General features: G+C 39.3%; 1 protein-coding gene across 1 annotated transcript; it reads right to left on the minus strand.

Moving 5' to 3' along the window:
• Window positions 1-1,154: 1,154 nt before the first annotated feature.
• Window positions 1,155-21,673, minus strand: EIF4E (eukaryotic translation initiation factor 4E). The gene is made up of 7 exons (XM_069013134.1): window positions 21,600-21,673; window positions 12,488-12,594; window positions 10,784-10,879; window positions 8,736-8,799; window positions 6,692-6,805; window positions 4,068-4,207; window positions 1,155-2,210 (listed from the first exon to the last, which is right to left on the minus strand). Exons 1-7 carry the CDS (start codon window positions 21,615-21,617, stop codon window positions 2,096-2,098), a joined length of 654 nt encoding a protein of 217 aa, XP_068869235.1. The 5' UTR covers window positions 21,618-21,673; the 3' UTR covers window positions 1,155-2,095.
• Between the last annotated feature and the right edge of the window lie 3,287 nt (window positions 21,674-24,960).

Here is a 24,960-nt window from a genome sequence, read left to right on the forward strand (position 1 = left end):
ACTACTACATTCTACTATCAATGGACCTATTAAACAAACCTGACTTGCTCTGCACACCTGCTGAATCAAGACAGGCAACCAGTTACACAAGAATCCACAGAAACCAGCACACAAACAGCCTTGACAGCTCTCTCCACATTCACCAGCTATCCCGGTTAATGACCAATACTCAAGGCATAGGATCTTTAGATAGAGATGTCTTCTCAAGTATTTCTATTAAACAGCCATAATAATGATCCAGACATTTTTGGCATAGTCTGATATGCTCCTTATGACACATTTCTGATCAAATGTGCAAGAAAAGTGTTCAAGTCTATTTCAGCACACAGATACTTCAGTGCCTTCATCAGGCAGATTCACCTGAAGCTTCACTGCCAGTGACTAAACTTGCTTAAGTAAGTTATCACAAAGATCAAAACCCCAATAAGCACCTGCCTTAACACTTAGCTGAAGAAAAGCTCCATAGGCCTGGCAAGATCTTTAAGTACATCACACACTAAAAAAAAGTAAGAAATCAGCAAAAAAGCACTGATGTTGCTGCATGCTCTGTTTTAAAAGAGTGGAGAGAAAAAGCCTCTCATCTTTTGCTCAAAGTTAAGTGAACTCAACCCCTCAAAATCTCCTCCATCCTGTAAACTTCCAAGTAAATTTACAGCTTTCCTGGAGTAACTTTCAAACAATGAAACAAAGCTTCAGTTAGTAAGACATATGTAATAGCAGGCTATCTAGATACTCATACTTTTATTTTGTAGCCATGTCTCTGGTACACTCCACTTATACTTTATTACAGGCATTACATCCTTAGAGCAGAATCACTCACTAAAGCACTTTTAAGTGTAGCTCCTACTTGAAACTAAACAGCTTTCTGTGTATCCTTGAAATTCTTGGTTGGGCATAAACAGAAGTCAAAAGAGAAACAACACAAACCATGATCAATTAGACCAACAACTAAGAAAGAACAGTAGCCACATCGATATAATTTCACTTTGATTTAGGGTGCTATCTAATAGGTTTATTAAAAGTTTCAACAGACTATAGCTCCAGACTTTATCTTTCTTGGAAGACACTACAATAGAAGCCACAGTAGAGACTGCCTTGTCACAAGAGGTACAAATACTTGCTGTATAGATGGAGAAATAAAAGGACAAATCTAGTTGTCTAAAAGACAATTCACTGTACACATTTTATTTACAGTTTTGTACACTGTCTTAGTATGAATGGGACCGCTTTTCTACTTGAGCTATTTTAACCAAAGCAAAATAACCTAAGTCATACAAAGTGTTAAAATACAGCATAAGATACAAAAACAGACATACTATTTCTAGTAAGGAATGTAAATTATGGTGTTACATTTAAAAAAAAAAATCCACATTTATGTTCAGGAAATCACACAAAAAGATCACTGATTTGACTGAAATGCATAAGTCTGTAGCAAAGCTTTGATGTTACAAAAAAACCAAAAAATTACCAAAGAATGCACAAAATTAATGTTTATTCCACCTTTGTCATATTCCCAGATTCTTCACCAAATGTTACATGAGCAAAAACAACTGAAATCAAAATATCACTAATGTTATCAAAGAGGGAAAACAAATAAATTAATCTAGCAGCCATCAGCATAGGTTACAGCAAAGATGATGCTGTATAAAAAAATTGCTAGAAAACTGTATGCACCATACTCTTTTCCAAACCAGCAAAATCTTACTGCATACAATGCAAATGTAAAACAGAGTAATTTCCTGCAGGTACAGAAATGCAACTTCTTTTCTGAATACTGTGCATAAACAATTTTTTTTTTTCCAATAGTAATGTTTCTACCAAGCTATTACAGAGTGGGCCAGAAACACACTTATGGATTTGGGGGGTGAAGTGTACTAAAATTCCGATTGGTAACGGTTACTTCGGCCAAAATAGAAAAATTGAACACAGAAGTACAAGACAAAGGCGAATGAGACTTCTCACAAATCTTAGCAACATTTAGATGGAAATCAAATTTAAATGTAGTCCACTCTGCTTTTGAAGAGGCTTTGGTTCAGCTCCCAATCTCGATTGCTTGACGCAGTCTCCTATGAAAGAATACTCAGAAGGTGTCGTCTTAAACAACAAACCTATTTTTAGTGGTGGAGCCGCTCTTAGTAGCTGTGTCTGCATGGGACTGATAACCAATCACTATCTTTGGAGGAAGTCCTAATCTTTCCTTGTATACTCTCCTGGAGAGGAAAAGAAATAGAACAATAGTTTAAGCAAAGTCCTTAGGAAGGAGTTAGTATCAGGACACCTGCTTTTAAGATCTGTGGACAGCATCAAAGAGTTGCCTACTTAGAAACAATTTCTCAGATATAAACTAAGGACTTGAAATACGATTTTTCTAGTGTATTGCATCTAAAACCCACCAACAGTTTTGTAAAATGACTTACCACATACAATAGGACAAAGCTCTTGCAAAAAATAATTAACAGGTCTAAATAAATGCAAAATGTAGGGACTCTATACTGCATTCATGTATCATTAATACCAGAAAGCTGTATTTCCACATACAGAAACAAAACAGCTATACAGAACTCGTGGTTCACGATTCCAGAGCTACTAGGATGATAAAGTCACCTGAACCAAAGAAACAGCAATTCCCCAGAACAGTCAGTTTTAATCACCACACACACTCGGTTGCACAGAGTTGCTGTCTTTCTTTTAACTACTGGTAGAAAGCAGACCCCCACAGACCCAGTCACAGTCACCTTACCCAACAACAGCTTTTAGAAAAACCAGCTTGGATTTTGTGTCTTAAGAGAAAGAAGCAGCAGTACCTGCCTTAGGCACAAACACACACAAACACACCGTGTTCCTTGGCACAGAGATCCAAGTCACTAATGGCTACTCCTGTCTGGAGTTAGGGTAATATGGGAGCCAGTGGTCATCACAGCTTACCTTGGTCCTTGTATCAGTTTGAAAAAATCTTAACTTTTTCACAGCTCTTTAAAGGACTCAACTCCTTAGTTAATGATTAATACCATTCTAAAATGCTGTGTGATGCCTACTAGGTTTACTGCAGCATTCTGGTAGCAGAAGATGAATACCATAGTTTTGCTTGTTCATTATTAAACACCATTTAAGCCTGAAAACATGATTGTGTAATAAAATTGTTAGTAGAAGGCAGACACAGATTCTTAAAGGCCCAAATAAGGCATGTGTCAAAAGAACCATCAGGTAGAGGAAAAAAGTTAGTAAGTTCAAGTTTGGCTTAAGACAGATGCACTACACCAGGAAGAGAAATATTTTCTTTGGTTTGCATAAGGTAAGTGGCCTACAATGATAATTAACAGCAAGTTATTCCAAAGCATCAGTACTACAGAATCCAATAAATACTTGTGTAATTAGTAATTGCAATTATGTAATTGTGTAAATAGTAACTGTGTAATTAATATTACTTGCTAAGCAGTAGAGCACAATATGCTTATCCTTAGCACAGACTCATGATAATCTGAGATAACTACTGTTGCTTACTAAAATGAAGACTACAGCACACTATTATTACACAGGTCAAATAACCCATGAATCTCAGCATTGTTTTATCTGTACTTCAGCAGAGGTAAAAGGTAGGAAAACACCTGTAGAGTTTCACAGCACATCATTGTGCAGCTTTTTCTTTTCAAATTTAAGTACATCCTTGTGTGCTTAAGACTTGCAGCACCCTTCCTCTCTGATCTGTAAGCATCACTTTTCCTGGAAAAAAAAATCTTATCAGTGCTCTACTCTTACTGAGCACCCAGCTTTACAAACTGGCAGGCTGGAACAGACTGCACATTACCTACAGTTGTTAACTACAATGCCTCATTGTGAAATGAGAATTTTTGCCAAGATTTGTGTATGGGCATGTGTTAGTAACTACTCTGTATTGCTGCACTACTTTCAATGTAGTTTAGAAATGAAGAATTTAACACAATTTGGCACAGTTACTTAACCCTGGGATACAGCTCTGCACAGGCTCCACTTGCCTGAAATGCCTTCTTTATCAAGCTAATTCGCTTTACACGCATGGTTACAGTCAAGGCACCGATCCCATTACTTACCCTATATGCGTAACAGCATCCCTGTTTTCACATTCAGTTGTCCATATTGCTATTTTATCACCCTTAGTTCTAACGTTAACAACAGCACCACACACATCATCACTGTAGTCATCGAATGACTCCCCAATAAGGCACAGCAGCTGTGAAAGAGAAAGCAGTTCAGTCAGAATCCTGTTCTGTAGGCAAGCACTCAGTGTACACAAGGACTCAGGAATACATTTTACTGCCTACAGCCACTTGCCATACAGCAATCATTTTCTATTTGCTGCAGTGTCTTCTTGAAGTGAATGTAAATTCTAGTAGGGCATCTTCCTCCTATTCTAAATTTTCCATTCTTTCCATTCCTCCTCCTCTCCCACCAGCTGCAAGTTCTGACACAGCTGATCATTTACACAGTGCTGCCTTCCACCCCATCCAAAATAAGAGAAGAATTTAAGCACTTTATTCTTTCTACAGTACACTTAACACAGGTAGACCAATCTGAAATTTTGGTGTCTCCATCCATTCTCTAGGAAGAAACTGTTAAGGACTATTTGCACATCATCAGCTACATAAGGTTTAACTTCAGTGCTGAAGTCTACCAATTCAGAGGTAAATCTTACCACAGCCAGATGAAAAGTGCTATCCAATGAAATGTCACTTCCTATCAACACAGGAAGCTTCAGCATTTCCATAAACTCTAAAGTGGGCATCAATGATCCTGAACAGTTTTAATACAAGTGCACATGCACAAGTAACACAAGGTTCCTCCTCACAGGTTTCTAACAGCAAAGCGTGGAACAGGCCAGGAACATCAGACTCAGCTGGGTCACAGCCACAGCCATGTGCTAACTCTGAAAGTGCTTTAAAAATCTTCAGCTTGCAACTTGTAAAATGAGCAATCCAGATACTCAAAACTAATGGTTTCTTGTGGTTGAGACAGATTTGCCTAGACTATGCTGAATTAAAATAAAAATATCTTTCTGCACACTGAATCTGCAAATGGACACTTGTTTACTTCGCCTCCACAGTACATTAAGTACACTGCTATTATATCAGTTTTCTGCTATCACTTGTAACATTTGGAAATTCAGTATGTTTGCAAAAGCAGGTCAAACAAAGCAGGTCTTCCAGTACCCATGAGACCCACAAGGGCTGACTTACTCAAGGAAACCCAAAAAGGACAAAACGTGCCAACGAATAAATCAGGTATAACTAGACAGGCTTTCAGTGTTACACCCAACTGCAGGCTGCACACACTGAGTAATTCAAGCCATATATGGTTAAGATTAAACCACACACAAACATGCAAAATATTGACCAACTGCCTTAGTTCCCTTACAAGCAAAGATGAATACCATGCTCAATAAACACTAGTCAGGTACATTTCTCATGAATGTTGCACAACAGGGAAAAAAGCGTCCTCAAATGAGGAGTTTACAGTTAAGATCATTATATTATAATAAAAATTTGTTCCAAAGGGGAGTTATAAAAGCTTTGATTTCTATTGCAGAAAATTGGTTGCATATAATTACTGGAATTAGAAGTGACAGGGTTGTTTTAGGGCACATATCACAGTCACCTGAATATTTAGGCTCTGTGCCATTGCTCTCTGCTAAGCAAAAAGCAGAGCCTTCTAGCCTTTAGTTTACACAGTCTATCTACATGTTTCCAAGCCATATGCCATGGCTATTAGGAGTCAGGACTCACACATGCATTAGGCCAAGAACAGGCAGCAGGATGTTAATTTGCTCACAGGCAGTCACACTGCCCGGTACTGTGATGCTCACAATGCTCTCTTCAAATCTCAACTACAGTGACTACAAAGATCCTGAACGTTCTGACATTTTGGACACCTCTGCTTTGATTCTCAAGGCCATTTCTCCTTTTCAAAGGGGTGCAATGCTCCTTGCCTCTCACAAAAACAAGGACAAAAGATGAGAGATTTGCCAAGACTGCAGTGCACTGTCCTGTCTGTAATCAATGCCCCTAAATTCTACATCACCCTAGACCATCTCAGGCTATTCTGAGTCAGTTTCTAGACAACACATTTTTCTTTAACACATTTACTGCAATCCACAATCTCTAGAAATATATTTACCATTCAGTTCTATTCCAAAGAGATAATGCAGTGGAAAAAAAAAGTATTTTTATGGTGTATATACAGGATGAATGTGCTATTATTGCCTATCCCAGCATTAAGATAAATACAAAAAGACAAAAATAAATCTGAAATTCCCTTGTTCAACACAGCCAAAACCTGAAAATATTCACTTCTTTAAAAAGAATCTGTAAAACAAATTGTTTTATCAGTTGAATCAGCAAGCTGCACTCAAGACAATGTATTATTTTCACAGTAATTTGACAGCTGTTCTGTACACTACAAGGGAAAAGCCTAATCTGTCCTGCAGAACTCTCCCTGTTGCTGCCTGTTACAATAAAGTATTAGGCAGAATACACCCACATGAAGGATCACTATTGAAAAAAACATGTTTCAAATACAGCCTGTCAATAAAACCCTACAGGACACTCTGCTACCAGTAAGTTAGAAGCCTAGTGTAGCACACCAAGATCAAACCAGTTAAATATTTTTTCACACAAACACAAGACTCTTCAGCAGCTGCTGGTAAACCCATAGTGCTTACTGTCTCTAGCCAGAAGCGATCAAGGTCACTTCGTCTCTGCTGCTTGTTTAGTGTAATTAGCCATCGGCCTCCTCGCTTGTTTTTTTCATCTTCCCACATGGGTTCAATCCCATCCTGCAAAGAAAGGCCACAAGTTAAGTCAGACTCCATCTCTATTTTCCCTAAAGAACCACCAAAAGGCCAGTGATAACTGAAACAGCAAGTTAAGAGAGAAATGTATAGTTTAAGATACACACCAGAATGTCCAGAAATACTGTCTCACACCAACATCAAGCTTCCAAAACAACTTAACAAGTGCACTCTCTAATGAATTTTTAGTTCTACAGAAACATCACAGCCCAGGCAAAAGTCTTAGCTACATATTACATTAAAGAAACCTTGAAGCAACAGGCAAAGACAACCACCTGCTTTGCCCTGCACAAAACCAGCATGTAGCTGCTAATTTTATCTGGAGTCCTTATTTTATGTCTTGCACTGAGTGCAAGATCAGCCAAGTCCTTCACTTAGGCATACAGATTATTTCACTGAAACACACACCTTTGGCAGTCTCTCTCAATAACTTCCTTCACACATAAGGTGAAAATAAGAGGATTTTCATTGCCAGGGGAAAAGAGAGGGGGGGGGAAAAAAAGAAAAAAAAAATCAACATACCCTTTCAAAGATGAATCAGATTCATATTTTACCAGTGGCCCTGCACTGAATTAAATGATTCTGCATGTGCTGATACAGCAAAGCAGCTAGCTGCTACTCCAGTATCAACCAGCTATGCTGCACTTCAGAAAGTCACTCAAAAAGTAATTGTCTAGACAGAAGAATTCTTTAAGAACTGTCCATTAAGAAAACTGCACTACAGAACTTGTGGCTGGAAACTAACTGTTCAACCTGCAGGATGGAGTGGTGTCATCTCACTGTAAATATAACACCCTCACTGGCACTGGATCTTAAACTACTTCATCACCTTTAAGAGGCCCTCTTAAGAGGTCACAACTGAAGGACAGCAGTAAGAGATTGCCCAGAAGCCTGAAACAGTTGGCAATTCTATACCTGCTCCATAAAGTTATATAATTATTACTGCTTGATGACAAGCAAACACAGAACAGATACACGTACCTAAAACGTATATTTAGGATTCATGCAAAAAATACAAGAATTATCCATAGATACACTACTCTCTGAAGGGCCTACAGCTTCTTAAAATTCTAGTAAGGTTTCTCAGTCACCTTTACCTTCCCAAACCCAAGCAGCATCACCTCTTCACTACATAAAGCTGCTGAGTCTACAAACAGCATACACAGTCTGCTGAGGAGCTTCAGCCTGTGGCTACATTTTACAAGCACAGAGGAACCAGGCACCAGCACTTCAGGGACTATTTAGGTATCAGAATCCAGAAAGGAAGCTGCATGATAGAAGCACTACCAAGAGGTTAGGATTTAACGTAGAGCTCCAATTCAGATCACCACCCTAGCTGAGGCATGATTTCATGTACACTTTCCCATCAGCATTTCCTATTCACTAGTCTGGACACTTCCTCAGCATGTTCCAAGTGTCCATGTTGGGTGCACTTTTCTATTCCATGTTTAAGTAATACAGCATTTAACTGGCAGTGTAAAAATGAATAGGAGCATTGTGCATCTGGCTAGTAGTACCCTTAAGAAATACTGGAGAACATTGCTGCCTCCCACAGACATTTGAACTCATTTCACATCATGTGACAGCTGGAAAACATTTCTTATTAGAAAAATTTACACTTAATTGTTTGCACAAACATCTCAATGTAGAATAAAGTCTAATACAGTCATGGATTAAAATCTACTGTCTGTCATGTTAAAGCAAGTACTTGCAATTTCAGAAGTAGTGACAACCTGATTTTCAGACAGCACATGTTTGGGATGTCCTCAAAAAAATTAACACCTTTATGTCACCTTTATGACATTCCCAACCATGTTCCTAAGTGTCTTAAGTGAAATATTTGGACAGTGTCTTTCTTAGTCAGGAAACCATCCATCAACATCAATAACTAAAGAAAAAATGTTAGCAAGCCTACCTTAAAGAGCGAGTAGTCACAACCAGGCATTAAATTACTAGACAGCTGGATATGGTTGTATAAACTATTGGGAGGGAAAAAAGCAGGATTAGAAACTAAGCATTGTTTTAAGGTACAAAATTCTTAAAGAACTTAAGACATATGACCAAAAAAAGCCCAAAAATTACAGAGCAACAAAGTTATTTCAGAAACAATCCTATTTCTTAAGTATTTTTCAACACTATAAAAGCATCAGTTTTAAAATGTTCTAGGCTTAAAGCAGCAGAATGGTATAGGAACCCCACAACTAATTAAAAACTCACTTACAATGCTTCTTTTAAACCTAGTTCTAAGGTTTAGAACTAAAGTTCAAAGTTATTAGGAACATAACTCACTGAGCTTTCATGGCAACAGCTTCTGTGTCTGTGTGTTTTCTATATATTCATGGAATAAGGATAATTGTTTATATTTCTAGGGCTACTCTCACTGCTGTTTTTTAGGAGAAACATTCAACCTTGCTATTTAATACAGTTCTCTAGGTATGAATGCTGTAGGCCTGATAATTCAAATTAAGGACTCAAAAGGCAAGAACAGATAATAGACAACAAAATATCTATTCAGAATTAAATTTAGATTCTATGCAATTTAGAAAAACAATCAAAGCAGTACATAGCATCTCCTCCTCAAGCAAGGAGACAGATGCCTTTTTTCACCCCTGTGCTGTTAGGGTCAGACTTCAGAAAGAAGCAGCACATATTGCAGCAACCTGTAACCCAATATCAACTAATATGCAGGCATAGCTCAGCACCAAAAAGAAAACTGATTACTGTGATGTTCTAACTATGAGAAATCACGCAGAGGAATTTATAACACCAGTTACAAATTTAACAGTTTGCCTCTTTTATCTTAACATAGATATTTTCTCCCCAGAACAACACACCTATTTCCCACTCCAAGCACAAAGGAGGTGTAACTTAACTGCTGGTGGCTGATTTTATACCTTCACTGCAGACATCTAGATTAAGCACTTCTTTTAATTACCAAGACTATCTTGGTTATAGAAGCTCAAAAACTCACCCTTAACCAAGTTTAATAGTGAGCTTCAAACACTTCAGCTGCTCATCACATACCTCGCCACGGTCAGCTGACTGAACCGCAGTTTGCAGTCACCCCCACAGCAGGAATGGGAAAGCTGGTTACAAGCCCAGAATCCTGTTCTCCTCTAACAACTGCACCCCTAAAGTCACTGTAAATGCTGAAGCATTTTTCCTCCCTGTGCTAATGGGCCACTGATGGGTCCTATTATTACACTCAGACCCCATCTCTCTCCCTTGGTGATCACATCCAAAAAAGTATGCCACAAAAACAAGAACCCTACCACTCAATGTAGCATGAAACATCTAAGATCATATGTATAATGCTTTTTTTCCCACTCTCAATTTCACAGCACTTGCATTTTCTCCATGTTTCAGCATTATGGCAGGCAAAATCTTGATTGAAGCAAGCGTTTGGAAAGCACAGGCCCACCTTCAAAGGCTTTTTATTGCTGTTGGAGCCCAACCACTCTCAGAGACCTTCAACTTAGAATGAAGGTCATTTCTTCTGTAACCTCTAATGAATTTTTTTCAAGGATACCATTAATCTGCATGAATCTCAAGTACTATGCTCCAGATTCAGGCAGTCTTGAACATGTGTCATGAGCCAGCAGTCAATTTAATCAAGAAGCAAAATGTAGGGCCATGGAACTGGCAATCAGTTGGCCACCAGAATTTACAGATTCATGTTACTATGAGATAGCTACTGCACAAATTAAATGTTCTACATATTCATTGTGTACACATGAATATAAGCAGTGTTGCAGTGTTACAGCAAGACAATGTGCATTTAAAGGATGAAGAACTTCTCCATTTACATTTTCTTTAACAGACTTCACCTTCAATTTTGCAAGTATTTCAGATCACACCAAAAACTTTGCAGTTAATGGAGTACTTTAAGGGTTTCTTGACTTGGATATAAGCTTTGCCAACAAATTCCAGAATTATCGTGCAGATTGAAAAACCTTTACTTACGCCCAAAAATCTTCAACAGTATCGAACTTTGAGATAAGACGAAGATTTGCTTGCCAAGTTTTGCTCTTGTCATTTTTAAAAAACCAGAGTGCCCATCTAAAGGAAAACAAAATAAAAACATCTAGAAATTAAAGTATATTAAAAATGTAATTATTTCTATTATTATATCCAAACTAATTAGAAACCTTATTATCAGCATGGAGGTCAGTTTTCATCAATAAGCTACATGATCAATTCTTTTACAGACCAACAATGTTTGTGCTTCCATTACAAGAATTGTGGCAGACTATCAATCCATTAGGTAAATATTTTAAATAGCTTTGGAATTCTTTTAAGACTCTAAACCTCAGATGTTTCTCCTTGCTGTCACTGCTAAACTGCAATCCCCTACCACAAACAACTGATTATGATCTAAAACAACACCAACTGTTCGAACTGGGCTCCCTGGCCAGTAAATTCCTTGTAAAGGTTACATAAGCGAATTATATCACTCCAAAGCTATGTATGACATGAAAGCTTCCCAAGCACTCACATACTAGGAAAGCATAAATTTTAAAAGGGAAGCTGCATTACACTTACTAATGGCAACCACCTCAAATCCCCACAAATTGATTGTTTTGAGTTTTAAAATCGGCATATATAAAGGAGACTAAATCTCTGCTGAGTACAATTATCAACATAAATTGAACCTTTCACACAAAGATGCTCTTTCTGAATCTAAAAAGCATCATTGCAACAATTTAAAATGCTGGAAGAGGATACCTAATGAGGCATTTAATCAAACAAGCTGGGGTTTTTTTCCACTCTGATCATTTCAGTAGTGTTGAAATAACTCAGGTTAGCACTAGAGTAAATTTATCTTCTCACAGCAGAGAACTTCAAGTCACTAGATGTCAATCTGTTGTTTTGAGACCCTTCCTGACATTTCAAAGCTAGTTTCAGAAGTTTACTCCTTTCCAGTAATAGCCTCACTGCCACTCGTAAAGAAGTGTCGGCACCAATTTAATCAACGTGTTTAGAGGAAAGAGAAGAAGGATGGAAGCTGAAAGACAAGGAAAATGGGATACATGCAGCACAGCACTCCAGGGAAGCATGGTTTTCCACACTTGCTCAAAACTTAGCAGAAGAGTAAGGTATCACTTGGTAAAAGGTACCTGCCAACACTAACTACAGAGTATTCCACAGCAACTCTTTAGTTCACTTGGAGAAAATTACTGCCTAGCTGGTCTTTTTGAAGCTGTAAGAGGGCTTGTATTTTTCACTAACTTTTAACTATAATTTTAACTACAAGTTTTTACCACTGGCACCTTAATTTACCCAAGTACAAGGCAGACAGAATGCAAGGTTTTCCAGGTCTGCTGGGCAGCAGCTTCACCTCAGTGCCAGCCTCTTAAAATACACCAGATAAAAGCAACGAAAGTTCTACTTTGCCTCCAACTAAAAGCAAAGCCATGCTCTTTCCAAGCACCTGGCTGCATTTTTAAAACTTGCAAAGATTTTCAGCTTCTGTAACTGCACTGAAAAAACTCTGAATACTAACATCTGGATCAGATTCTCCTTACTCTGAAATCTCACTGCAAAAATCTTCAAGAAAACCTGAGAACTCTCAAAATACTGCTAGAGAATGTAAGGTCAACAAGACCTACAAAGCCACAGGCATTTTTCTGTCCCTGGCAAAACTAATCACACTTCTGTACTATTTACCTGTTTTGTAGTGGATGTTTAATATACTGTTCAGGGCTGGCAACCTCCTGACTAGGTGCTGGCTCAGTTTTCTCCTCTTCTGCAGGTTGGGGGTTGGGAGTGGTTTCCTGTTTGAAGAAAGGCGTTATTAATACATTCCTTCTCAATTTTTATTGAAGTAATTTAGTTCTTTGAAGTAGCTTTAGGAAGGGTGAAGCTAAGAGTTCCTATAATTTATCTTGATTGCGGGCCCAGATCACATCATGGAAGCACAATTTGTATCCCTTTATTCTTCAACATATGAACAGGTCCTACAATGAACACTAACTGCAGGAATTCGCATTCTGCTGTTCAGTGATTTGCTTCCTATGTAATTTGTTTCCAAAATGGTTTACTATACATACTTGTCTAATTTTGTAATAGTTTTGAGTGCTATTTCAGAAATATACATTATCTAGAAGATGCACATCTAAAATAAATTCACAGAGCAGTAATTTCAGAAGGAAAACTATTTTTATTCAGCTTCTCATAGAGCATCATTTGAAACAGGTGTACAGGCCCTGTTATTTAGAAAAAAAAAAATCTATTAATACATGTAGAAGATAAAACTACAATTCTCACATCTAGAATCAGCTACTGCAAGCAGCTAGAAGCCAGTGCGTAGTTATCTTTGTATTTGCAGCATAATCACGAACCACACAGCAGAATTTGAACATGCATCAGTTCTCAAATTTCCAACTGAAATAAATGTACTTACTGGTTCAGTATGTATTAGATTGATTTCAAGGGTTATTTTTTCAACCTTCTAGAGACAGCTCTAGAAATGGTAAATAGACTTTAACACAAAGTAGTAAAATATATTCTCTTTGCACACAAACCCCCTCAGGCTTGTCATTCAGTTGGAGAAGCCACTGTGTCAGGTTTGAAATTCTGATGCCATTCCTTCACACCACAGAATACAAAGCTTTATTGTGAGGCCAAGTGTCCCTGCCAGTTACCACCATCTCTCCCTAATCTGCAATCCATGCTAGAATATTACAGAAACATGGAATGAGGACTGTAACTTCCCTACAGCTAACACAAAAATGCCTATACAGCTGACCCCATAGAATAAAAGGTATTTCAGTAATATAAATAAAAGCTAACTACAGCAGACCCAAAGACTCTAGACATTTCCAAATGTGGCAATATAAAATTAGTACTTAAACATTAATTTTAATGCTATGGTTCTAAACAAAGAACAATTTAACATAGGTGTGAATTAAGAAATGTTAAGGAATTTAATTAATGGAATAGTTTACTCCAGGCTTCCACATAAGTTTACCATCATACCAAAGCTGCTGAAAAGTGGAATGGATTTAAGTGATAGCACTGTTTAATCTTCACAGACCCAGCTGGCAAACTCTTCTGGTAACACATAAAGATCTGTCTTAACAGACAGATCTTTAATTTTCTTTTCATTATCAATATATTTAGCATTATTAAGCATGATACTATGTTTTACATCAGGGAAGTTACTCCTTTATTGTTGAAAATAATGTACACTTCAGTTTAACAGCCCACCTAGGAAAACCCTCCTTACATGTCAGAACACTCACATGCACCAGCATTTACAGTGAAGGGACTGAAATGCCAAGACCTAACAGGAGCACTTGGCCAGAGCTTTGGTTTACACAGTGCAACAGCAAAATTCCCTTCCTCTTAATAAAACGAAATGCTTTCTGAGGATTCCCCAAAGGGATCATCACTAACAAACCCACAGAAGCACAGTGTTGAACAACCTGTCACATCTCCTCCAGCGTAATACTATAAAAAGCTAAGCAGCCTTCAAAAAACATAGTAAATTCCTCAAATTCTAGCTAGAATAGAATTTCTAGTGTTACCCCCACTTATTTTTGGTATCATTCATCCTTAATCACACAAAACCATCCCACTGAACAATTCAAGACAGACAGTGCACAAAAGCTTTAGAATTCACCAAGGAAGCACTTTAATACTTCCTCCTTCACATTATCATCTGTATTATATTACAAAGAAACAAGTATAGACGGCTAAAATTTAAGTGTGGCCCCTTCAGGGGTCTCTAACTAGAAAATTCAGAGAAGTTACTTGGGCAAAAACAGTAACCCTACAACAAAAATTTTGCTAATATTCTGGAATAGCACTAGGTTTTGTGGTAAAGCTTGCTTTCAGTCACAATACTCTGCAGTTGTGACATATAATAGTCACAACTGATTTACAAATGCTATTACACTAGGAATTTTGACATCAAACAGACTCACTCTTGCTCAATGCAGGTATCTTCCAAAAATAATTTCAGTTGAGAATCTCATGTTTGCTCAGCAATTAGCTTTCAACATACAAAGAGCTAATCCCAAAGTCTCCCTGGTCATTCTTCCAGAAGTATCACAACTACATAAAATGGAAGAATCAATACAAAGCCACTGAGCACATGCAGGGCTAAACTGTTTCATAACTTCTAACAAAAGACAACATTAGAAAGGATTAAGGTAGCACATCCAGACAGAAAAATGCCATGAGCCTGAATGTCTGCTCAGTACACTGATGGTCATCCTTCACACAACTACATGAAATTCTATTTTTGGAAAAATAGAAGACATCTGACTCAACACAAGCATAGTACTTAAGCCACCACAATATCAAGTCCCTTTAGATATTCTGAAAGCTACATGACGTTCACAAAACTCATATTAGCCATTATTTCAAGCTTCTGTCCAAAATAGAACATGACAGCTCAACTCCAAGGCCCAGCTAACTACGACCTTGAGCCAAGACTGTGCCACCTCCCTCAAAAACTACACCAGCCAGAACAAACTTCTTTTTTTCCACCACCAGGCTGCTCCATCAAGGATAGCTACAGGTCTACAAACTAGGTATAAAGGTGGAAGCAGAGCTTACTATTAAAAACCAGTTTTCTGGCTGGTCTCAGAAAGAAGCCCAAAAGCAGCTTATTTTCACTTCCTACTATTTCCCACAGCCATCAAGGAAAACAGAAAAAGAACCATTTTAATTTTTGGCTGGTTAATCATTATCAGCTCTTATTTCATCTTACATTTATCTCACTATTCTGACAACCAAAATGAAATGTTTGTATACCAAAGCACTTTTCATTATTAGTCAAATAGAAAGTATATAAGTACATTAATTAGTATTTAAAGCCCTAGAATCCAAGAAATTCTACAAGAAATTGCATAGAATTCTATTCTATAAATACCACATGAATTAATGTTACTGTCCACATTTTAGCAATTCACAGCTTGAAACCCTGTAATTGCAACACTATTAACCAAAGTTACTGACTCCACTAGTAGTTTCTGGACTGATTTATTCAAAATCCTTCATAATACTTTACTATTGCTCATAGTTAATGTATTGTTTAACCTAAAATTGACTTTACACTAAGTAACCACTGAGTTTGCTGCTTTTAAAATATAAGTAATAAAATAGGGTAGTATTACCAGATTAACTGGAAAGCTTCATATGGCCAATCCCACTTCTCACACACAAGACAGCACATAATTAAGTGACCTTTATTCACTACCCACATGGTTTTTGATGTAGGAATCAGCTTGCAGAAGTCCAGGAAACATTTGCCTTCTCAGCATTTAATGACTCTGTTAATCCGCAATTACTTGGATTCTGACACTTGCAGATTTAATTGGTGTTATTTACTCTTTCTCCACAGCACATAATGACCAACATATCAAAGGAAGGTGTGCATGTCACTGGGACAGGAAACAAAGAGCATTTACAGTAAAAACTGCTTCAGCAGGTTTGTCTATTGAGGAGAACCAGCAGCTTGACTAGGTTTTACCAAGTGTTTTCAGATGCTGCCCAGACCACATTCATGTCGTCAGTTGTCTACAGAAGTTGTTTATCAAGTCCAGCTGGAGTGCAACAATTACTGCCCTAAAGGACATAACCTAGCACTATTATGCACTCTTGGTGAAGGCTAAGAGAATTAATTAGTGGAAGAGGCTTTCCAAGTCTTCTTGCATTAAACCAAAGTTAGTTACATTCCAGAGTTTTTACACCTTCTTGTTTAGGGTTTCCAACAGAAGAAAACTGCATGCCCCAGTTACCTGATGTCTTGGGAAAAACAATTTCAACTATCTGCTGGTCCTTACACTTCTTGTGGGTAACTGCTACTACACTACAGCTAGGATAACTTCCAAAGCACAAAATTCAAGTGCTATTTATTTCAAAACATTCTGAACAACAACAACAACAAATTAAAGCCCACCCACAAGCATGGATTATATCCTGTAAGAAAACAAACCAAGTGATGATTTGACACACAACTCTGAGGAATGAATGTACAGTGGTAAAAATCATATGTAGTACATGTAATAGCAACTGGTAAGAGAGGTACTAAAGGTCACCTGTTACCAACTTAACAGTGTGAAGTAGATTTCCAGACACCATGACAATGAAAATATTTCTACTTGTGAGACAGCAAGGCCTAATAGAGTAACTAGCCTAACTGCATTCAACATTATTTAGAACACCACAGACTTTTAGAAAGGCAACCACTATTTGAACACAAACATGGAACCTGATTTTAACTGAGTGACATCTCCTCAAATCACAACAGAAGTACAACACACGTAAAGGAGGACAGGAACAAGAGTCTAAGTAAAAAAGTCATACGTACACTTCCTCCATGGTCAAAGGTTTTCTAGGAAATATCACCTCAGACTAAGATACAAAGACTATTTATAGCCCTCCTGACGTCTGAAAAATTGATTATATACACTTGAAAATACCCATCAGATTTTCACCATTTAACTCACAAACTTCTAACCAGCATTAGCAAATAGTTTACAAGAAATATCAAATTACTTCAGTATCTTTGTGGGTTTTGTAGCTGCCTAGGCAAGTTGCCCTTGTGCTAACACCTCTCATGCCAGTTTGCACTCTGCTGCTGCCTTTCTACCAGAACACAAAATCTACCCATGGCATGAGTTTTCATATCTAACATTCTGTCAGTTCTAAAGCACTTGGACAAGAAAACTTCCCAAAACTGCCGGGGAGGACAGTTTAGATGATTCAAAGAACAAAAAGCCTCTAGTCTCCCCAAACACTCTGACATAAAAGACCTCCACGTTTTGCAAGCATACTGAGCCCCTGGTTCAACAAAGCATACAATTTTATATTAGCTGAAAACAAGACACATTCAATCTTCAGAAAGGAAGATAAAACAATTTAAGAATGTATGAATGGTCAAGAGATCACTCTTCAAACAAGTACTAGTGGTATGCCCAGTGACTGCAAAGGATGTCATACATATAAGTTATTTGATAAGCAGCACAAAGCACAAGAAAAACAGACTTCTATAAAAGATCACTCAACTGCTCTGAACATTCAGGGAAAAAAAAAAGACTTTTAAACAGCTAAAACTTTTCTGCTTTACATCCACTATACAGAATCCAGGACAACTGGCACTTACAGGCAGCTAACAACACACTCGTGTTGTACAGCTCACTAACATCTGTACATCACATACTTACACTTTCCTAACATGAATGTCTTATAGAGGAACAGGTTTAAAACATCAAAAAATGAGGACAACTGCAAGCTAATAAACAGCTTCTAAACTCAAGTTTAACCTTGACTATAGAATATTTCAGAAGTGAAAGAAATTTATTTGACGAAGTCACATTAATTCACATTTAAAGTCCACATTTCTCTTTCACAATGCAGGCACTCTACCAACATCCCTTATTTAATTCTCCACTCTATCCCCTCAAAATTCAGACTGATCTTTACAAAGCTGCCAAAAGGGGCATATTTTCTCATCAAGAAGTGTCCCATGTACCTCCACACCTGCAGGTAGTATCAGTAAATGAAACAACTTGATTTCATATGCTATTTTTATGCATTACTTTGAAATAAACTTGGTATTTTATATGCTGTGTGAAATGTAACTATTCAAAATTGCTTTCAGAGAAGTGTTTATCTCAAAAAATTGACAAGATGTCCAATATACTCCTCTTAGAGTGAGCTCCATACTCACTTGGAAATGTAATTTACAATTCAAGAGCTCATGATATATATTCTCAATCATTAAACAGCATGAAAGATACATCTTTCCTGTATCATTTCAGAAAAATGCAATGAGCAAGCAACTGTGGTCACAATACTGCACTTCAATGCTGTATTGACTTCAGACAGAGCAAGTCATTGACTATTACAGCAGCAACAAAATATACCCAGCAACAAAAGCAAGTCTAAACTACATGCTAACTTTCTGCAAATAATACAAAAGAAATACACTTCAGCCTACCTTGAATTTTAGGAGCTATTATGAACTTTCCAGAATTTTAAGGCCCTACACCACTATGTTAGTAACCCCTTGAGATAACAGTTTCATTTAAATAAAGTTTAAATTTGTATGATTTAAATATGTATAATTACCCTCTTAAGCACTTTTCAAGTACAGATAAATGAAATGTCACTGCTGTATCCTAAAAAAAACAGAGTTAAATTTACAAGAACTGTATTTATAACAATAACTGCCATTAAGCAAAAATAGAAAAGAACCATGATGCCCACTTCCAATTTGCAAAATGAGGGATCAGATTCATGTGCACCTAGAAGTTACAGGCTTTGTGCAGCTACATTTTAAGGTCACCTTTGGTAAACTATGTTTACTAAAACATTACTACTGGTTTTGTTGTTGACTTTATGGACTTTTGCATGGTGTCTTCTGATCACATTTAATCCTCAAAGGCTGTATGAGCATGCTAACAGGTAACACTTCTGCATATTCTAAAAATTAATCTAGAATAATTCTAAGAGAAAAACCTAGACATCACAAGAAAAACTGAGAGTTTTAACCTGTCAGTGTTGCGAAGGCTTAAGTCTTCCCTACAGTGAAGAAGCAAACCACTGTGCAATTGGTTTGTACTTACTTAAAATAATCTTGCTTTTCTTAGCAGCTTCCATGGGACTCTGTACAAAACTCTAAACTCAAGTTTCCGTATTTGTGAACAGTCTGAAATATTTTTCAAGCCTCTTAACAAGACTTTAAATGCTACTTTTGAAACCATGATAGTACTAGAAACATCACTGATTTTAGTAGAAGCCTGTATTAAAAAAAAACCAAAATCAACCCATACTCTGTTGTATTTTCATTTCCCATGACACATTATCCCACCAGGAAAGCATGACAGATGACATGTCTACAAACCCAGGTCCAGACTGTGCAGGTGAGCAACAGAAAGGCCTCCCTATGATCAAGGGGTAATCCCTAACCACACATGCAATTAAATTGTTCAGCTGCAAAGCACGTAGTATTCCTGCAACACTGTGCACCTCTGACCTCACTCACTACACAAGTCTAACTTTAGGCTTAGGTAGAAGAAGTGAGTCACCTACAAGGACAGTAAACAAAGACTTTACTATTTACTTCAATTTGAAATAAAGAAGCATAGGTGGTAGCTGACTCCTGAATGCAAGTATACTGCAGCTATAGCAGAACATTCAACAACTGCATTAATTACTTAAACTGTTGAGAGTGTTGCCCCATCTTCCACCTTCACTGGCTCAGCACAACAGCTCGTGGGAAACTGGATCTGGAAAACCGACCCTGCTGGGACACAGCATGGCAAAAACAGTTGTTCACTTTCAGCTCCATTAGGCCCGGATCTACCTCAGTGTGCAGCTTAACACTGATGAACAATGGAGGAAATGGTGCAAAGATAGTTTTTGTGCCAGCAGCACAGCAAAGAAAGCCACAAGGCCCAGACCTTTACAGTAATCTCAATTTCTGTAGGCTGTGAGTATTACAAATTATTTATCACAATACCTACTAAGCTCCACAGTCACCACAAAGCACTGCGCTAACGGAAAGCCCTCATCCTCAGATATGTGGGCAACAACTTGAAGGCTGGCATTTGGATGTGAAAGCAGGTGTTTAACACTCTGTCTGAAGAACATGGGAAGGGTGCTGCTGGTGGTCTGTCTGGCACTCTTAATAAGTAACACCCTCCTTGTACAGAACTGCTGCCAAGCAATTTACAAATGCTGACCCACTTCAATCTCTTCCTCATAGGTAAAAATACAGGGTTTGGTTCAGAGAGGAAAGCCATTAAGAGAAAAATCAGTGTCCTTTATGCAAAACAGAAAAATTAATCTTTATTTAAAACCACTGATTTTCAAACTTTTTCCACTTTGTCTAAATGTTACAAAGTCTCCCCAAAAAACACACTGGCTATTCATTCACAGCTGGTAAACGCTGCAGCAAGAGACCAGCCCTCCTTAACTCTGTTTGCTTGAAACCCTAACACAGAGTCTTCTGCTGTCCTCTCCTCATGATACACAATCATGTGGGATTAGAATAACAACTGTACTTGGATCACTTCCAGCTGCTCCAGCTCATTATGGAAGTGCAGGCTGGGGCTACGTTTGTAAAACCGAGCATGATACCATGAACATAACTTACGACCTGGAAAAAAAAAAGAAGTACTTAATTACCATGAAAGGTCTAAAAAAAAACCCCTCGAATAGAAGATGACACAACCTGAAAAAGACGATTTCGTCTGCCGAGTCTCAGCAGCCACGCTGTTGTCGCGGCTACCCCAGCACCGCACCTGTGACTTACGGACCCCGCGCTCCCTCACCGCGGTGCCTCTCCGGCCCTGCGTGCGGGGAACGCGGCCCTTCCCCGCTGCCGGAGGAGCCGCCCCTCGCTGCCCGGCTCGCCGCGGCGGCGGGAACCAACATGGCCACCCCCACCGCGCCACATGCGCCGGGCAGGCCGGGCGGCCGCCGGCACCGCGGGCGGGGCGCCACACAATGGGCGCCGCCGGACCACGGGTCCCGCTGCCGCCGGGCCCTACGGGAGCCGCGGCCGTGCCCCGCGTGCCCGGGCGGCGGTGCCGGCACAGCCACGGCGCCCGCCGCCCCCTCCCCCGCCCCGGCCCCTGCGAGCGTGCGCTCCTCGCCGGCCTCCCCGGCCAGCCGCCTCCCGCCCGCCCGTCCGGGCGCCCGCCGCGCCCTCGCCCGTCGCGGCCGGCGGAGCGGCGCCTCGACGAGGAGGACGAGGATAAGGATGCGGCGGGAGGAAGGCAAGGGAAAGGCGGGCGGGAGAAGAGAACGCGGCACTCACCGGCTCCACCGCCGCCATCTTAGAGCGCTCGGATCGCGGACGCGCCGCGGGGCGGGGCGGGGGCGGGTAAAGGCCCCGGCCCGCACGCGAGTGGCTGCCCGGTGGTCACGTGCGCCCGGCGGCCGTTTGGGGCGCGGTGCCAACCGGGAGATGTAGTCGCCAATCGCGGGGGCCGCCGGGAGCCCCTCCCACTCCCGCCCGGGCAGGAAGAGGCGGGCGGCCGCGGGAGCGCTCTCTGGCGGCGGCTGGGGGAGCGGCACCGCCCGCGCTGAGGGCACGGAGCGGCCCCCGAGCACCGCGCTCGGTGGCCCCCCCGTCCCCCCAACACCGCGCTCGGTGGCCCCTCATCCCCCGAACACCGCACTCGGTGGCCCCTCATCCCGCGAACACCGCGCTCGGTGGCCCCTCATCCCCCGAACACCGCGCTCTGTGGCCCCCCGTCCCCCGAACACCGCGCTCGGTGGCCCCCCCGTCCCCGGAAGAGAATCAGAGAATGATTTAGGATGGAAAACACCTTTAAGAACATTTAGTCTAACTGTTAACCCAGCACTTCCAAGCCCAGCTCTAAACCATGTCCATAAGCATCACATCCATACATTTTTCTGAACACTTCCAGGAGTGGTGATTCCACCACTCCCCTGGGCACCCTGTTAAATCAGGTAAACCCAGCCATGGGATTCATTTTAGTGTTATAATTTGATTGGTATTTAACAAAGGCAAAGGGTTCAATAAAGTAATGTTTTATCTGCCATCTCACATCTCTAAAGAAAAACAGAACAAAAATATATTTAAGTTCTTAACCTTTTGTAATACTGCTTTATAAAACAAATACTATAACAGTTTTCAAAGTAAAAAGAACTGGGACATATCTTTATCCCAGTGACAAAACAGAAACTGAAAAAGAAAATATTTCTCCCTATACTGCATAATTTTAAATCATATTATGATGGCAAAATAAGAACATAATCCCTGAAATTTGTACATTCAGAAATACATCAATACAAGAGAAGCTTTTTTTTTCTTGTTGTTCAGTGACATACTGTTCATTTTACCTATTTTATAAAATTTGGTTTCTGGTAATTCTTTATAGACTGTTTGATGCAAATACAGTAATTAATAAATCTTCCTATTTATTTGCCTAATATGCTGCCATATGGATCTTATATTCCATTTTACTTGTTTGGCAGCCAAGCACAACCTTTGACTGCCTGTTTTAATCCTGCCTTTAAGTCTCTTAACATAAATAAAGATAATCCACCCAGAATCGTCTTCCTCCCTGATTATTTTTTCTTCATCTTCTTCTGTGTTTAACTTTGTATTTTTATTCTGAATGAACCAAGTGTACAGATCTACCTTTTACAGCTCTGAACGTCATTTTACCTACAAGAACTGTGAGTGCTAACCACCAAATTGTATTGAATGTCATATAGCATTTGGCGATTTCATTTTTCAATGATGCAACACAGGGAGAACAGCATGAAGTCCTCTATAAGACAGCTATGCTTATTAAGAGTGTTTAATTAGATAGATGAATATAGCACAGCTGAGTTCAGAACATGGCCTGACTTACTGCCACACAAATAGGAAGCAAGCACATGTTGTGGCTTGGGATATGTTTTTCTTTGATTCCTTGAGTTACGGAGGCACAAAGCCTCTAAAGATGACATCAGAAGTTATCCAATAACTTACAGTAGCAATGAGAGGATTATGAGCTACTGTAATCTTTTCAAGTCACTAACACACATAATAGATGAGATGCTCAGAAGTGATGTGGCAGCCTTGCAAGTGATACAATCTTCAAACTAAAAGGAAATTTAAGATAGAAGGCAAAGAGGTATCATAGATACAGCCAGAAAATCCCACCTTTTGAAGTTATAGTGGAGAAAAGAAGGGGCTGAACTAAAGAAATGCTGAGTATCTCGTCCTCAGTAATCCTTGCACGCTTCAGGGATTTATCAGTTTCCAATGTGAATTTAGGTAGTCGTTGGGAACATCTGCTTCATTCTGCAAAGTGTGGCACCCAACTCAGAGGTGTGCAGGTATAAGCTCCAAGTGATCTCCATGCCTGTGTCTCACTGATAAGAGTGAAATAACACTTTTAAAATCCCCATGTTGTACATGATTAAAAATCTGATCATCTTCATTTGATTTTGAAACCTGAAAATAAAAAGAATTTTTAATGTCACACAGTATTGTCCATGGCATCTAAAGTAGAAATAAAATGCTGATTTTATTTTATTAAGTCTATTTTCTATGGCCCTGACTCTGATGACACAAAGTAAGTGAAATCCCTTTGGATATCAGTAACATTCCTATTGAATTAATTGGGCCAGAACTGCACTCCATGACTTCTACTGTGTTTCCACAGTAAAGAATAAACTTTTTCTCACCTCAAGATATATTCATGGATTCTTCCAAATATAACCAGCAGCAGAGTTTCTCTCTTTAAAGCTTGCAACTTATTGGTTAAATAGGAATGCTTTTTATAAAAGCACCATTTTGTTTACAAAGATGCAGTTTCTTTTCCTTTGATGTTGTCCCATGATAAAACAACCAGTTTCATGTGAATATACTGGAAAAAGCTAAAATTCTTGGATACCAGAAGAGTGTTCTTGAATGCAGAGAGAACCATTCTTACATCATTGTGGAAATTTGATGCCCTATATTAACAGAGATTCTGCAAGAGGCAGTGCAGCTTGAACAATCAAAACAAAACAAAACAAAACAATGTACAGGATCTTCCTTTTCACCACAGCTAAAGCTTGCTTGGAATTAGTTTTGAGTAAGGCTGCTCCAGCCTGGATTATAGCTGGAGTCGGCCTTTCAGTAGTCTAGTTTGCACCTGCACCAATGGAAGGAAAAAGGGTGATGCAGGGGCTTAAAATATATTGCAACCTCTTTTGACTTAGAGAATTGGACAGAATTTGAAATCCCACATAATTTTTTCTTAAAGAGGAAAAATGGAGACAGGTATTTCTTTATTGCAACTCTGTTCATTTAGAAAGGATGTTTACAACGATTTTTTTTCCCCGTACTCATAGTAACACTACTTTGCTTTGAACACAGGTTTTTCTTTTCCTCTGGGTAATGTTTCCTACAGAGCTGCTTTCCATTCATTTTTTTTTAAGATCGTGCTTTTGTGGCCATCTTTGAGATGCTTGTCTTTGAGTTTGTGATGGGTTTGCAATTTCTCTTTTTCACATGCACATACAGACACACACAACCTACGTAACTGTTGCATTTGGTATGAGAATCTCAGTAAGTGCCTGTACCATCTGGCCAAGCCACAACAGTGCACATTTGCATGTGGTCTGGCTCCTGGGTGGTATTTTTGCATTGTTTCAGCTATCCCTAGACAAAG

The sequence above is a fragment of the Aphelocoma coerulescens genome, chromosome 4 (assembly GCF_041296385.1).
Source record: "Aphelocoma coerulescens isolate FSJ_1873_10779 chromosome 4, UR_Acoe_1.0, whole genome shotgun sequence".
In the NCBI taxonomy this organism is placed as follows: domain Eukaryota; kingdom Metazoa; phylum Chordata; class Aves; order Passeriformes; family Corvidae; genus Aphelocoma; species Aphelocoma coerulescens.

Coding starts and splice junctions, on each gene's coding strand:
- EIF4E (XM_069013134.1), bottom strand. Junction 8,800..10,783: donor ACTGTTGAAGATTTTTGGGC/GTAAGTAAAGGT, acceptor CCCTCCCAATAG/TTTATACAACCATATCCAGC. Junction 2,211..4,067: donor GATGCTGTTACGCATATAGG/GTAAGTAATGGG, acceptor TTTCCTCTCCAG/GAGAGTATACAAGGAAAGAT.